General features: G+C 50.7%; 4 protein-coding genes across 5 annotated transcripts in view; 1 reads left to right on the forward strand and 3 right to left on the reverse strand.

Annotated features, from left to right (window-relative positions):
- The window catches only part of LOC119594247, a gene marked incomplete in the record, with an annotated part of 93,703 nt that extends 87,202 nt beyond the window's left edge, over positions 1-6,501 (reverse strand). The window contains 4 exon segments of the mRNA XM_037943316.1: positions 1,111-2,436; positions 2,601-3,389; positions 3,941-6,295; positions 6,349-6,501. Of these exon segments, the coding sequence (XP_037799244.1) occupies positions 1,111-2,436; positions 2,601-3,389; positions 3,941-5,561 (3,736 nt within the window).
- A 100-nt stretch (positions 6,502-6,601) lies between these two features.
- Positions 6,602-13,892, reverse strand: part of LOC119594249 (collagen alpha-1(VII) chain-like) — a 9,790-nt gene continuing 2,499 nt past the window's right edge. The window contains exons 4-12 of the mRNA XM_037943317.1: positions 13,571-13,861; positions 13,210-13,449; positions 12,925-12,987; positions 12,765-12,870; positions 12,573-12,592; positions 11,416-12,471; positions 9,325-9,475; positions 6,930-8,335; positions 6,602-6,885 (exon numbers count right to left, since the gene is read on the reverse strand). Coding sequence (XP_037799245.1) covers positions 6,638-6,885; positions 6,930-8,335; positions 9,325-9,475; positions 11,416-12,471; positions 12,573-12,592; positions 12,765-12,870; positions 12,925-12,987; positions 13,210-13,449; positions 13,571-13,861 — 3,581 coding nt within the window. The 3' untranslated portion in view covers positions 6,602-6,637. The remainder of the gene's footprint in view (positions 6,886-6,929; positions 8,336-9,324; positions 9,476-11,415; positions 12,472-12,572; positions 12,593-12,764; positions 12,871-12,924; positions 12,988-13,209; positions 13,450-13,570; positions 13,862-13,892) is intronic.
- Positions 8,630-12,521, forward strand: LOC119594042. 2 transcript variants are annotated; one of them, XM_037943072.1, is made up of 3 exons: positions 8,630-8,915; positions 9,253-9,281; positions 11,386-12,521. In XM_037943072.1, exons 1-3 carry the CDS (start codon positions 8,828-8,830, stop codon positions 12,454-12,456), a joined length of 1,188 nt encoding a protein of 395 aa, XP_037799000.1. In that variant the 5' UTR covers positions 8,630-8,827; the 3' UTR covers positions 12,457-12,521. The 2 variants fall into 2 exon arrangements, with proteins under 2 accessions (XP_037799000.1, XP_037799001.1); XM_037943073.1 differs by having other exon boundaries at positions 8,630-8,891; positions 9,229-9,281.
- The window catches only part of LOC119594250, a 6,211-nt gene continuing 5,560 nt past the window's right edge, over positions 13,242-13,892 (reverse strand). Inside the window, exons 8-9 of the mRNA XM_037943318.1 lie at positions 13,571-13,861; positions 13,242-13,449 (exon numbers count right to left, since the gene is read on the reverse strand). The gene's annotated coding sequence lies outside the window, so the exon portion shown is untranslated. The remainder of the gene's footprint in view (positions 13,450-13,570; positions 13,862-13,892) is intronic.

Raw genomic sequence — 13,892 nt, forward strand, 5'->3', positions numbered from 1 at the left:
AGGTCGTGCGTTGGACGTGAAAACCATGCGTGGCGTCACGGATCCATGCATGACGTCACAGGGACGTGCTCATCGTCCATAACTCGAATTGCAGTTGCCTTTTACGTCACTGACAGACGAAGGAAGATGGGTATGATTACATGCCAATTTCATCAGGAAAGAAACTCGAATTCTCGATGGACTGTGTGCCTGGCAGTGATAATAAACAAAGGGTTTCGAGCTATCCCGATGGACTGTGTGCCTGGCAGTGATAATAAACAAAGGGTTTCGAGCTAACCCGCTTAACAGGATTCACGGTTTTGTGTACAAGAAAACAACAGTGCCTAAGTATCGTGGAGAATCGCCCGTTGTTCCGCTGCAACCATGTTAAAATGGACTTCTGTCAGGTGTGCGTGTAAATAACCGTCATCGTTTTAGGTCAGAATACCTGTCGAAAAGGATGTTTGGTCTCCGCAGATATTTATATTAATCAGTTTATAATATTACTATTTCGTCAAAGAGAAGTGAAATATACACATATTCTAGGGAAAGAAATGTACTTATTTGTTGCAATCCATCCATGTTATCCAACACCTGCAAATAAACTACAACGGTAAATGGGAAAAATATGGGAGGATTATCTACCATACAGATTAGACCTACCTTAAGGTCCTCTAAATCGAAATCAAACATAATTGGAATAGTAAATTAAAGGAGGGAGAGGCCATGGAGTGCCTCATTTCTGTTAAGGGAAAAGGGTATAATCAGTCAGAATATTCTGTTGTAGTTTTCCTGAGTTTTGAGTGTACGTATGAAGAGTGTTTGTGTCGGAGCACAATCACTGGGACCGTTCTTTGTCAAGATGATTTGGGAGATGATGTCAGTGCAGTGCCATTGGTGACTCAATTAATACATGGTCACCGCAGAAACATGGTCTGAGGGCAGAACAAAGAACGGTGCCCAAAATAAAGTCAAATATAAAGGACAGTTTGGGAAGATAATTGTTAAAAAAAGAAGCTGTTAGGAACGCATGAAGCAACATGGCGATGCAAGAATGTGAGCGAGGCCGGCTTAGGCTGGCCCATCTGGCTGCTCAACCACCTGAGTTACAGCCGACAACCGGCGACTTACGGCGCTCACTCGCAGACAGCTGGTCCTGTTCCCAGCTGGTGGACGTCATGTGGGCATCACGGCCGCCGACGACCCGCCACGACCCGTCGCCATCATGCTCGTGTCTGATGTACCCGGCGGGAAGGTCGTGCGTTGGACGTCCGTCAATGGTAGTAAATGTGTGGCCCGAGACCAAGTGACCACTATGGTCAGTCATTAAAAGTCGATTACCATGATCTGTGATCAACTGTCTCTCAGGAGAAGTCAGAATTCTACCCTTGTCATCATGCTCATAACCAAGGTAATCTCCACGAGTGATGCTCGTAGCGGGTTGCATCTTCCCACGAATGACTGTTGATGCTGTGGATTTGTCACGCCTGTCATACTCCGAAGCAGCTATACGATGTCCATATTGGTCGACGTAGTAATATGTCACATCAGCTGTCCCATCTGCTGGAGGTCTTGTGTCCCTATCTGGAGTAGGTCGTGTGTCTCTGTCTGGTGTCTGTTGTGTTTCTCTCCCCCTGACATCTCCCTCTGGAGTTGTCTGGGGTTGATTGCTGTGTGATTCATGTGTGGCTTGAGTAATATCTTGAGATGTCTGTTGGGCTGTGTGTGAAGTGTGTGAGGTAAACCTCTGACTGGTGGCCTGATGGTGGCTAGTGTGGTGAGTTTTGTCTACTTTCACCACATCATCATGCTTTGTTACTTCCTTTCCAGTGCCAGGATGACTTCCCTCTGGAACTGGCACTCGATGTCCAAATTTATCTACATAATAATAGGTAACACCGTCACTTCTGCCTGATGGGAGATTTTGTTTGTCTGTGTGATCTGAGGGATGACCTGGACGACCCTTGTCATCAGGGCGATCTGATGGGTGGCCAGGACGACCCGGGTCATTAGGCTGATCAGGATGACCTTTGTCACCTGGACGTCCTCCTTCTGGGACCGGCACACGATGTCCAAACTTGTCCACATAATAATAAGTCACTCCCGGACGATCTGAAGGCTGGCCAGGTTGTCCCTGATCATCAGGACGATCTGAAGGGCGGCCTGGCCGATCCCTGTCATCAGGGCGATCAGGGCTACGCCTGTCACCAGGACGTTCTCCTTCTGGGACCGGAACACGATGCCCAAACTTGTCTACATAATAATAGGTCACTCCTGGACGATCTGAAGGCTGCCCAGGTTGACCCTGATCATCAGGGCGATCTGAAGGGCGGCCGGGACGATCCTTGTCTTCAGGACGATCTGTGGGTTGGCCTGGACGACCTTGATTATCTGGCCTATCTGAAGGGTGGCCAGGACGACCCTGGTCATTGGGACGATCAGGACTACGCCTGTCACCTGGACGTTCTCCTTCTGGGACCGGCACACGATGTCCAAACTTGTCCACATAATAATAGGTAACTCCTGGACGATCCTTGTCATCAGGGCGGTCAGGACGATCCTTGTCATCAGGATGTTTTGGACGTCCTTGATCACCAGGGCGATCAGGACTACGCTGTCACCTGGACGTTCTCCTTCTGGGACCGGCACACGATGTCCAAACTTGTCCACATAATAATAGGTAACTCCTGGACGATCCTTGTCATCAGGGCGGTCAGGACGATCCTTGTCGTCAGGGCGGTCAGGACGATCCTTGTCGTCAGGGCGGTCAGGACGATCCTTGTCATCAGGATGTTTTGGACGTCCTTGATCACCAGGGCGATCAGGACTACGCCTGTCACCTGGACGTTCTCCTTCTGGGACTGGCACACGGTGCCCAAACTTGTCTACATAATAATAGGTAACTCCAGGACGATCCTTGTCATCAGGGCGGTCGGATGGGCGGCCTGGATAATCCTTATCATCAGGATGTTCAGGACCCTTGTCATCAGGGCGATCAGGACTACGCCTGTCACCAGGACGTTCTCCTTCTGGGACCGGAACACGATGCCCAAACTTGTCCACATAATAGTAAGTAACTCCTGGACGATCTGAAGGCTGCCCAGGTTGACCCTGGTCATCTGAAGGACGGCCTGGACGATCCTTGTCTTCAGGACGATCTGTGGGATGGCCTGGACGACCTTGACCATCTGGCCTATCTGAAGGGTGGTCAGGACGACCCTGGTCATCAGGACGCTCAGGACCACGCCTATCACCTGGACGTTCTCCTTCTGGGACTGGAACACGATGCCCAAACTTGTCCACATAATAGTAAGTCACTCCTGGACGATCTGAAGGCTGCCCAGGTTGACCCTGGTCATCTGAAGGACGGCCTGGACGATCCTTGTCTTCAGGACGATCTGTGGGATGGCCTGGACGACCCTGGTCATCAGGACGCTCAGGACCACGCCTATCACCTGGATGTTCTCCTTCTGGGACCGGCACACGATGCCCAAACTTGTCTACATAATAATAGGTAACTCCTGGACGATCACCGTTCAAACAGGGCGGTCAGGACGATCCTTGTCATCAGGGCGGTCAGGACTTCGTCTGTCACCTGGACGTTCTCCTTCTGGGACCGGAACACGATGTCCAAACTTGTCCACATAATAGTAAGTCACTCCTGGACGATCTGAAGGCTGCTCAGGTTCACCCTGATCATCAGGGCGATCTGAAGGGCGGCCGGGACGATCCTTGTCATCTGGCCTATCTGAAGGGTGGCCAGGACGACCCTGGTCATCAGGACGCTCAGGACCACGCCTATCACCTGGACGTTCTCCTTCTGGGACCGGAACACGATGCCCAAACTTGTCCACATAATAGTAAGTCACTCCTGGACGATCTGAAGGCTGCCCAGGTTGACCCTGGTCATCTGAAGGACGGCCTGGACGATCCTTGTCTTCAGGACGATCTGTGGGATGGCCTGGACGACCTTGATCATCTGGCCTATCTGAAGGGTGGCCAGGACGACCCTGGTCATCAGGACGCTCAGGACCACGCCTATCACCTGGATGTTCTCCTTCTGGGACGGGTACACGATGTCCAAACTTGTCCACATAATAATAGGTAACTCCTGGACGATCCTGGTCATCTGGGCGATCTGAAGGGTGGCCCTGATCATCAGGACGATCTGAAGGTCGAGCTGGACGATCCTTGTCATCAGGGCGGTCTGATGGGTGGCCAGGACGACCCTGGTCATTAGGCTGATCTGGACGATCTTTGTCATCAGGGCGACCAGGACGACTCTTGTCATCTGGATGTTCTCCTTCAGGAACTGGCACACGATGTCCAAATTTATCTACATAATAATAAGTTACTCCCGGACGATCTTTGTCATCGGGGCGGTCAGGACGACCCTTGTCATCAGGCCGATGTTTATCTGATGGATCGTGGGCTTGATCCCTTGGACGATCTTTATCCTCAGGCTGGCGAGAAGGATCATCTTGCGGAGTTTCTCTTGCTGGAGAAACTCGAGTGGGCAACCCAGCTGCATGAGTAGGGGTAGGTTTGTCTTTTGGTCCAAAGTATACTGAATAAGAACCACCGCCACCTCCTCCAGCTGAGGGATCTGGTGAAATTGTGTAAGTGTAGTTGTAAGTGACAGGTGGCTTGGTGATCTTCTTGGTGCATCGTGTATACTTGTAAGAGTTGAGGATGGAGTCTTCAATTTCATGAATGTCTCTTTCAGGTGTATGGCGACGGCAATTGCAAGATTCGCCTCGGGGCCTCATGTAACTTGGGACAGAGCTTGTAGTAGACACTCCAGAAAGGCTCTGAGTGCTGTAAGTCCTGCCTTCAATGTCAGGGCTTGGTCTCCGACCGTGAGTATAATCAAGAGAATTCTTCCTTGGATGGGAAACCCTTCGTCGCAGGTCATCAGATTCTGGGGTGCCCTCCCTTCCTGTGAATGGGGATCTACGAGTTGATGATATCCTTCGCCGGGTAACGTCATCATCTCTGTCAAGACTTGATCTGCTAGGTGTTCTTCTGTCCTTCAAAGGCTCTCCTGTCTTACTTGGTTTTCTTGTCACTCCTGGTTCCCTATCTACTGATTTTCTTACTAATGGGGATGGCTCCTTCTCACCTGGACGGCTTGGTTTTCTGCCAGGTGTCACTGGTTCCTTCTCACCAGGACGGCTAGGTTTTTTACCAGGTGTCACTGGTTCCTTCTCACCTGGTTGACTAGGTTTTCTACCAGTTGTCACTGGTTCCTTATCACCTGGACGACTAGGTTTTCTAGTAGGAGTTACTGGTTCCCTTTCACCAGGCCGGCTAGGTTTTCTGCTTGGTTTCTTATTAGCATCTTCAGGTTCTGTTACATCCATCTTACCAGGCTCTCCTGGTTTGGCTGGTCTCCTCTTAACATCTTCAGGGTCTTCCTCACCTGGGCTAACAGGTTTACCTGATCTTTTCGTAATAGTGTCTTTTGAACCTGGTCTCTTTGGTCTCCTTTCTTCATCATCAGGTTCATCCTCATCCTCAGGTTCTTTTTCACCTGGTCTGCTTGGCCTCCTTGTAACATCATCTGGCCTGCCTGGTCTCATTTTAATATCCTCAGGCTCTTCCTCATCTGGTATACCTGGTTTTCCTGGTTTCTTCCTAATACCCTCTGGTTCTTCACCTGGCCTGCCTGGTTTTCTTTTAAAATCTTCTGGTTCTTCCTCATCTGGTCTACTTGGCCTGCCTGGTCTTTTCACAATATCTCCAGGTTCTTCTTCATCTGGCAAACCTGTCCTCCTCACATACTCAGGTTCTTCATCTCCTGGCTTCTCACCTAGCCTGCTTGGTGTTCTCTGGATGTCTTCAGGTTCTTCCTCACCTGGCCTGCCTGGCCTTCTCTTAGTGTCCTCAGGTTCCTTTTCACCTGGCCTGCCTGGCCTTCTCTTAGTGTCCTCAGGTTCCTTTTCACCTGGCCTGCCTGGCCTTCTCTTAGTGTCCTCAGGTTCCTTTTCACCTGGCCTGCCTGGCCTTCTCTTAATGTCTTCAGGTTCCTTTTCACCTGGCCTGCCTGGCCTTCTCTTAGTGTCCTCAGGTTCCTTTTCACCTGGCCTGCCTGGCCTTCTCTTAGTGTCTTCAGGTTCCTTTTCACCTGGCCTGCCCGGTCTTCTCTTAATGTCCTCAGGTTCCTTTTCACCTGGCCTGCCTGGCCTTCTCCTAATGTCTTCAGGTTCCTTTTCACCTGGCCTGCCTGGCCTTCTCTTAATGTCTTCAGGTTCCTTTTCACCTGGCCAGCCTGGCCTTCTCTTAATACCTTCAGGTTCTTCTTCGCCTGGCCTGCCTGGTCTCCTGCCTAGTCATCAGGCTCTTCCTCTCCTGGCCTTCCGGGCCTGCCTGGTCTCCTGCCTACGTCATCAGGCTCTTCCTCTCCTGGCCTTCCGGGCCTGCCTGGTCTCCTGCCTACGTCATCAGGCTCTTCCTCTCCTGGCCTTCCGGGCTTGCCTGGTCTCCTGCCTACGTCATCAGGCTCTTCCTCTCCTGGCCTTCCAGGCTTGCCTGGTCTCCTGCCTACGTCATCAGGCTCTTCCTCTCCTGGCCTTCCAGGCTTGCCTGGTCTCCTGCCTACGTCATCAGGCTCTTCCTCTCCTGGCCTTCCAGGCTTGCCTGGTCTCCTGCCTAGTCATCAGGCTCTTCCTCTCCTGGCCTTCCGGGCTTGCCTGGTCTCCTCCACGTCATCAGGCTCTTCCTCTCCTGGCCTTCCGGGCTTGCCTGGTCTCCTCCCTACGTCATCAGGCTCTTCCTCTCCTGGCCTTCCGGGCTTGCCTGGTCTCCTGCCTACGTCATCAGGCTCTTCCTCTCCTGGCCTTCCAGGCTTGCCTGGTCTCCTGCCTACGTCATCAGGCTCTTCCTCTCCTGGCCTTCCAGGCTTGCCTGGTCTCCTGCCTAGTCATCAGGCTCTTCCTCTCCGGGCTTGCCTGGTCTCCTCCTCACATCATCAGGCTCTTCCTCTCCTGGCCTTCCGGGCTTGCCTGGTCTCCTGCCTACGTCATCAGGCTCTTCCTCTCCTGGCCTTCCGGGCTTGCCTGGTCTCCTCTTTACACCATCAGGTTCTTCCTCCCCTGGCCTGCCTGGCCTTCTCTTAATGCCTTCAGGTTCTTCTTCACCTGGCCGTCCTGGTCTTCTATGTACGTCCTCGGGTTTTTTCTCGCCTGGCCTTCCAGGTTTCCTCTTAATGTCATCTGGTGTCTTTTCACCCACCCTACCTGGTCGCCTCTTAATGTTCTCAGGCTCTTCCTCCCCTGGTTCACCAGGTTTAGCTGGCCTGCCTAGCTTCCCTTTTACAGGTTCTTTATCTGATGGTTTACCTGGTCTCCTCTTAGTATCTTCTGGCTTACTGCCAGTTGGTCTGCCTGGTTTTCTTTTAATATCCTCTGGCTCTTTGTCACCTGGTCTTGCTGGTCTCCCTTTAACATCCACAGGTTCTTTATCTCCTGGTTTACCTGGTCTTTTCCCGGTCTTTTTAGTGCCTGTAGGTTCCTTTTCATCAGGCTTGCCTGGCTTAGCCTTCACGTCTTCTGGTCTCCTCTTTGGGCGTTTCTCTGTCTCCCTCGTTTTCTTTTTAGAAACATCATTTGGCGAACGTTTCTTCTTTGGTTTGTCTGGTGTTTCAGTTTCTTCATCTACTTCCTCTTCACTTGTTTCACTGCTGTACTCTTCACTTACATAATATACCGTATCATCCAAAACAACAGCCTCACTTACAACTGTGCTACGGAAAGATGTTTCCTCAATGCTTCTTTGTACTAATGTTTCCTGTACAACTTCAGTTCTAGATATGTCGTCATACGTTGTCAAGTCATAACGTTTCGTAATATCGTCAGTTTCAGGTTCCTCACCTGGCTTGCTCGGTCTCCTCCTAATATCCCCAGGTTTCTCATCTGGCCTGCCCGGTCTCTTTGTAATGGCATCAGGTTTGCTTGGTTTTCTTTCATCTTCAGGTTCCTCCTCTCCTGGCCTTCCTGGTCTCCTTTTACTATCCACAGGTTCATTATCATCTGGTTTACTAGGCTTCCCTGGCCTACTTGGTCTTCTCTTTATATCTTCAGGTTCTTCGAACTCGGTGATTTGGCTAATCACAGATTCATCTGTTCTTGCCATCAAAGTAGTACTTACTGTTGATTTTTGGACTGCATTTCTCTCTAAAATTTCCCTTCTCGTTACAGATAACTCAGTTTCCTCATATGTATCAGGTTCATCTGGCCTTCCTGGTCTCTTCCTCACATCATCAGGCTCTTCCTCTCCTGGCCTTCCGGGCTTGCCTGGTCTCCTCCTTACGTCATCAGGCTCTTCCTCTCCTGGCCTTCCAGGCTTGCCTGGTCTCCTACCTTTTGTTTATCAGGCTCTCCTCTCCTGGCCTTCCAGGCTTGCCTGGTCTCCTCCTTACATCATCAGGCTCTTCCTCTCCTGGCCTTCCAGGCTTGCCTGGTCTCCTCCTTACGTCATCAGGCTCTTCCTCTCCTGGCCTTCCAGGCTTGCCTGGCCTCCTGCCTACGTCATCAGGCTCTTCCTCTCCTGGCCTTCCAGGCTTGCCTGGTCTCCTCCTTACGTCATCAGGCTCTTCCTCTCCTGGCCTTCCGGCTTGCCTGGTCTCTTCCTTACGTCCTCAGGCTCTTCTTCTCCTGGCTTTCCAGGCTTGCCTGGTCTCCTCCTTACGTCATCAGGCTCTTCCTCTCCTGGCCTTCCAGGCTTGCCTGGTCTCCTCCTTACGTCATCAGGCTCTTCCTGTCCTGGCCTTCCAGGCTTGCCTGGTCTCCTCCTTACGTCATCAAGCTCTTCCTCTCCTGGCTTTCCGGGCTTGCCTGGTCTCCTCCTTATGTCATCAGGCTCTTCCTCTCCTGGCCTTCCGGGCTTGCCTGGTCTCCTCCTTACGTCATCAGGCTCTTCCTCTCCTGGCCTTCCAGGCCTTTACTTCGGTTCTTCAGTTCACGGTCTGCTTATCATCATCTTCCTTCCTCGGCCTTCACTGTGCCTTGATGGTACTCCTCTCTAGGTTTCCTTCTCGTTGTACTCTTTTCCTCTCTGGCCTTCCGGGCTTGCCTGGTCTCTTCCTTACGTCATCAGGCTCTTCCTCTCCTGGCCTTCCGGCTTGTCTGGCTCCTCCTTACGTCATCAGGCTCTCCTCTCCTGGCTTCGGCTTGCTGGTCCCTCCTTACGTCATCGGCTCTTCCTCATCTGGCCTTCCAGGCTTGCCTGGTCTCCTGCCTTCGTCATCAGGCTCTTCCTCTCCTGGCCTTCCAGGCTTGCCTGGTCTCCTCCTACGTCATCAGGTCTCTTCCTCTCCTGGCCTTCCGGGCTTGCCTGGCCTCCTGCCTTACGTCATCAGGCTCTTCCTCTCCTGGCCTTCCAGGCTTGCCTGGTCTCCTCCTTACGTCATCAGGCTCTTCCTCTCCTGGCCTTCCGGGCTTGCCTGGTCTCCTGCCTACGTCATCAGGCTCTTCCTCTCCTGGCCTTCCGAGCTTGCCTGGCCTCCTCTTAAGATCTTCAGGCTCATCCTTACCTGGCTTACCAGGCTTGCTTGGTCTCTTTTTGCTATCTTCAGGTTTCTCATCATCTGTCCTTCCAGGTTTGCCTGGTCTTCTTATGGTTTCCTCTGGTTCTTTGTCACTCGGCCTACCAGGCTTTCCTGTTTTGCTTGGATGTTTCTTGATATCCTCAGGTTCTTCATTACCTGGTCTACTTACTTTCTTTGTGACCCCTGGCTTTCCGCTAATTGGTTTTATGCTTTTCTTTCCAGGAGCTTCTTCCTTTGGTTTTCGCATAGATTTCGTATGTTCTACATCCTCAAAATCAATGATCTGGCTTGTCACAGATTCGTCTGTTCTAGATACCACTGTACTTACAGTGGATCTTTGAACAGCACTCCTCTCAAAGGTTTCCCTTCTTGTGACATTTATCTCAGTGTCGTATGTATCAGGTTCACCTGGCCTATCTGGTCTTTCCCTCATGTCTTCTGGCTCTTCATCTCCTGGTCTGCCTGGTCTCCTAATTATATCTAAGGGTTCTTCATCAGGTCTATCTGGTCTTTTTTTAATATAATCAGGTTCATCTTCGTCTGGTCTGCTTGGTCTCCTCCTAATATCTTCTGGTTCTTCTTCACTTGGCCTGCCTGGCTTCCTCTTAATGTCTCCAGGCTCTTTCTCAGCTGGCTTTCCAGGTTTTTGTGGTCTCCTAACATCTTCCGGTTCTTCCTCGCCTGGCCTGCTTGGTTTTCTTCTTAAATATTCAGGCTCTTCACCTGGTCTACCTGTTTTTTTCCTAATATCATCATCATCATCAGGCTTATCTGGCTTATCTCTGCTCGGTCTCTTGCCTGTGTCTGTTTCTCCTGGCCTTCCTGGCTTCTTTTTCGTAACTTCTGGTTCGTCACCTGGTTTTCTAGGACTAATCTTCCCATCTCCAGGTTTCATCCTTCCCTTCTCTGGTCGATCACCTGGTTTGCTTGGCTTTCGTCTGGCAGGCTCTCTTTCATCAACTGGTTCTTTGCTTAATGTTTTCTTGTCTGGTTTCTCTGGAGATTCTTCTCTTGGTCTTCGTATTTTTTTTATCTCCTCATCAGACTCAGTTGTGTGGCTGGTCACAATTTTCTCTGTTCGAGAAACCACTGCTCTGCTAACAGCGGATCGCCTGATGTCACTAGTTTCATATGTTTTTCGTACTGTTGTTGACAACTCATATGTATCAGAATCATCGCCAGAAACTGGCTCTTCATCATCTGGTTTACTAGGTTTCCTAGGACTGAGCTTTCTGGGGTTTTTCTCTTTATCACCTGGCTTGCCAGGGATAACTTTCCTTGGTTCTTTGTCTTTGTCACCCGGTCTTCCAGGACTATACTTCCTGGGTTCTTTTCCTGCTTCACTTGGCCTTCCAACTTTTTTGGGTTCCTTGTCTTTGTCACTTGGCCTTCCTGGACTAACCTTTCTGGGTTCTTTGTCTCTATCACCAGGTCTTCCAGGGCTAATATTTCTAGGTTCTTTGTCTCTTTCACCAGGTCTTCCAGGACTGAATTTTCTGGGCTCTTTATCTTTGTCACCTGGGCTACCTTTCCTTGGTTCTTTAACTGTATCACGTGGATAACTCTTTTGGCATCAGGCTTTTCTCCTGGCCTGAGAGGGCTAAATCTCCTAGGTTCCTTGTCTCCATCTCTAGTTTCTGGCTCATCACCTAGTATTTCCTTTATTTGGTCTGGTTCATAATCTTCCTCAGAATCATATGTCTTTGTTGATATTAACTGCTCAGTTCTTGATATAAGTGTACTACTAACAGTAGACTGTTTGACAGTGCTACTTTCAAATGACCTGTGAACTCTAGTAGATAAATGAGTCTCCTTATATGCATCAAAATCTTCATCTTCAACTGGCTCGTAATCTTCAGGCTCTTCCTCTCCTGGCCTTCCAGGCTTGCCTGGTCTCCTCCTTACGTCATCAGGCTCTTCCTCTCCTGGCCTTCCAGGCTTGCCTGGTCTCCTCTTCACATCATCAGGCTCTTCCTCTCCTGGCCTTCCAGGCTTGCCTGGTCTCCTCCTTACGTCATCAGGCTCTTCCTCTCCTGGCCTTCCAGGCTTGCCTGGTCTCCTCCTTACATCATCAGGCTCTTCTTCTCCTGGCCTTCCAGGCTTGCCTGGTCTCCTCCTTACATCATCAGGCTCTTCTTCTCCTGGCCTTCCGGGCTTGCCTGGTCTCCTCTTCACATCATCAGGCTCTTCCTCTCCTGGCCTTCCGGGCTTGCCTGGTCTCCTCCTTACATCATCAGGCTCTTCCTCTCCTGGCCTTCCAGGCTTGCCTGGTCTCCTCCTTACGTCATCAGGCTCTTCCTCTCCTGGCCTTCCGGGCTTGCCTGGTCTCCTCCTTACGTCATCAGGCTCTTCCTCTCCTGGCCTTCCAGGCTTACCTGGTCTCCTCCTTACGTCATCAGGCTCTTCCTCTCCTGGCCTTCCAGGCTTGCCTGGTCTCCTCCTTACGTCATCAGGCTCTTCCTCTCCTGGCCTTCCGGGCTTGCCTGGCCTCCTCTTTACGTCATCAGGCTCTTCCTCTCCTGGCCTTCCGGGCTTGCCTGGTCTCCTCCTTACGTCATCAGGCTCTTCCTCTCCTGGCCTTCCGGGCTGGCCTGGTCTCCTCCTTACGTCATCAGGCTCTTCCTCTCCTGGCCTTCCAGGCTTGCCTGGTCTCCTCCTTACGTCATCAGGCTCTTCCTCTCCTGGCCTTCCGGGCTTGCCTGGTCTCCTCCTTACGTCATCAGGCTCTTCCTCTCCTGGCCTTCCGGGCTTGCCTGGTCTCCTCCTTACGTCATCAGGCTCTTCCTCTCCTGGCCTTCCAGGCTTGCCTGGTCTCCTCCTTACGTCATCAGGCTCTTCTTCTCCTGGCCTTCCGGGCTTGCCTGGTCTCCTCCTTACGTCCTCAGGCTCTTCCTCTCCTGGCCTTCCGGGCTTGCCTGGCTTCCTCTTAGAAGGCTCTTCTTCGCCTGGCCGACCAGGCTTACCAGGTTTTCCCCTTACATCCTCAGGCTCTTCCTGCCTGCTTCACTCTTGTCTACTAGGTTTCGTTTTATCTCGGCTCGCTTACCTGAAGGTCTCTTCACTGGTCTGCTTGGGTTTTCCTATGCTAGATTTTCTGGCCTTAACTACTAACAGGTTTGTGCTAACTTGTGTCTTTGTGGTTTTCTTATGAGAATGCTGCAGTTTCCTGTGTCTGACTTATCAACGTTGTGCTAATTCTGTTGTTGTTTCTGATCGATAACTCAGATAGATCTTTCACAGTGTAGCGGTGAGTTTTTGTGTCTTAAGTGTCATTATGTCTCTGTCTCTCGGCTTTTTGTCCTCGTCAGAAACGTCATGATCGCTGAGATCGTCTTCAGAGGTACCTGAGATTCAACAATAGATTCAAAGTAATTGATCATCATGTGCACTATACTCACCTTCGGATTTTCTTTCTTGTTTTATACGTTCCATAAAAGGAGCAACATAAACATCAGGGACAACTAAGGAAGGGCTTACAACTAAAAGGGGAGCTATTTACAATATCTCTAGTTTCTATCATGCACTTCAGTCATGTACAACACTCAGATAGTGTGATATACTCCAAAGGATGCCTTTCTGCGACTCGACACTTAAAAAAAAGCCTACTGGGATCCACAGCATTCAAATGAGACGATAATATCACACAATCTGAGTTACAATGCATACTAAGACCAAACACTCACCCTCCTCCTTGCTGGGCTGCTGGAGTTTGATCTCAGTGTAGGACGTTTTCCTCTCGAACTTGGCTCCTTCGGGATGGTCAACTTCTGTCGTGCTGGTAACCCGGTATCCTGTACTTAGCTCCTCCATTGATTCCCTTGTTTTGATGACCCCGTCTTCTTGAGCTCGCAGGTCGAACTCCTCTGAGAGCTTGGCGATCTGGTCCTCCGTCAGGGTGTCCAAGATGTCGTCAGCGGACTCGGCTACAACGAAAAGGCCCGTGCGTTTATATGCATGCTATTTTTCTATTGGTAAGAGGTGCAAGCATAGAATAGCACATCCTCATGTTACGACCACCTTATAAAATATTTTTTCGATACATACCGTGCGTGGTCTTTTCTGCCCGTGTATCTGTAATAAGGATGTTGGAACTGGATGTCTTCTTGAGGATGCCAGTCAACTTCTTCTCCGGTTTCGGCGCTTCCTCCGCCGTGATCGTTTCGTGTCGCTCGATGATATTCCTCATGTTGAGCGACCTCGTGCTCAGGTCACTCTCCAGGTCCCAGGTCTTGTGCACTCGAGTCTCCTGCTGTTCAACTGTTGCTTCGAAGTTGTCACGCAATTTCTGCTTTGGCTTTGGCCGAGGCGACTCCTCTGCTGATGTCGGTTCTTGCACTGCCGATGGTATGCATAGCATTCATTAATA

The sequence above is a fragment of the Penaeus monodon genome, chromosome 33 (genome assembly GCF_015228065.2).
Source record: "Penaeus monodon isolate SGIC_2016 chromosome 33, NSTDA_Pmon_1, whole genome shotgun sequence".
NCBI lineage: Eukaryota > Metazoa > Arthropoda > Malacostraca > Decapoda > Penaeidae > Penaeus > Penaeus monodon.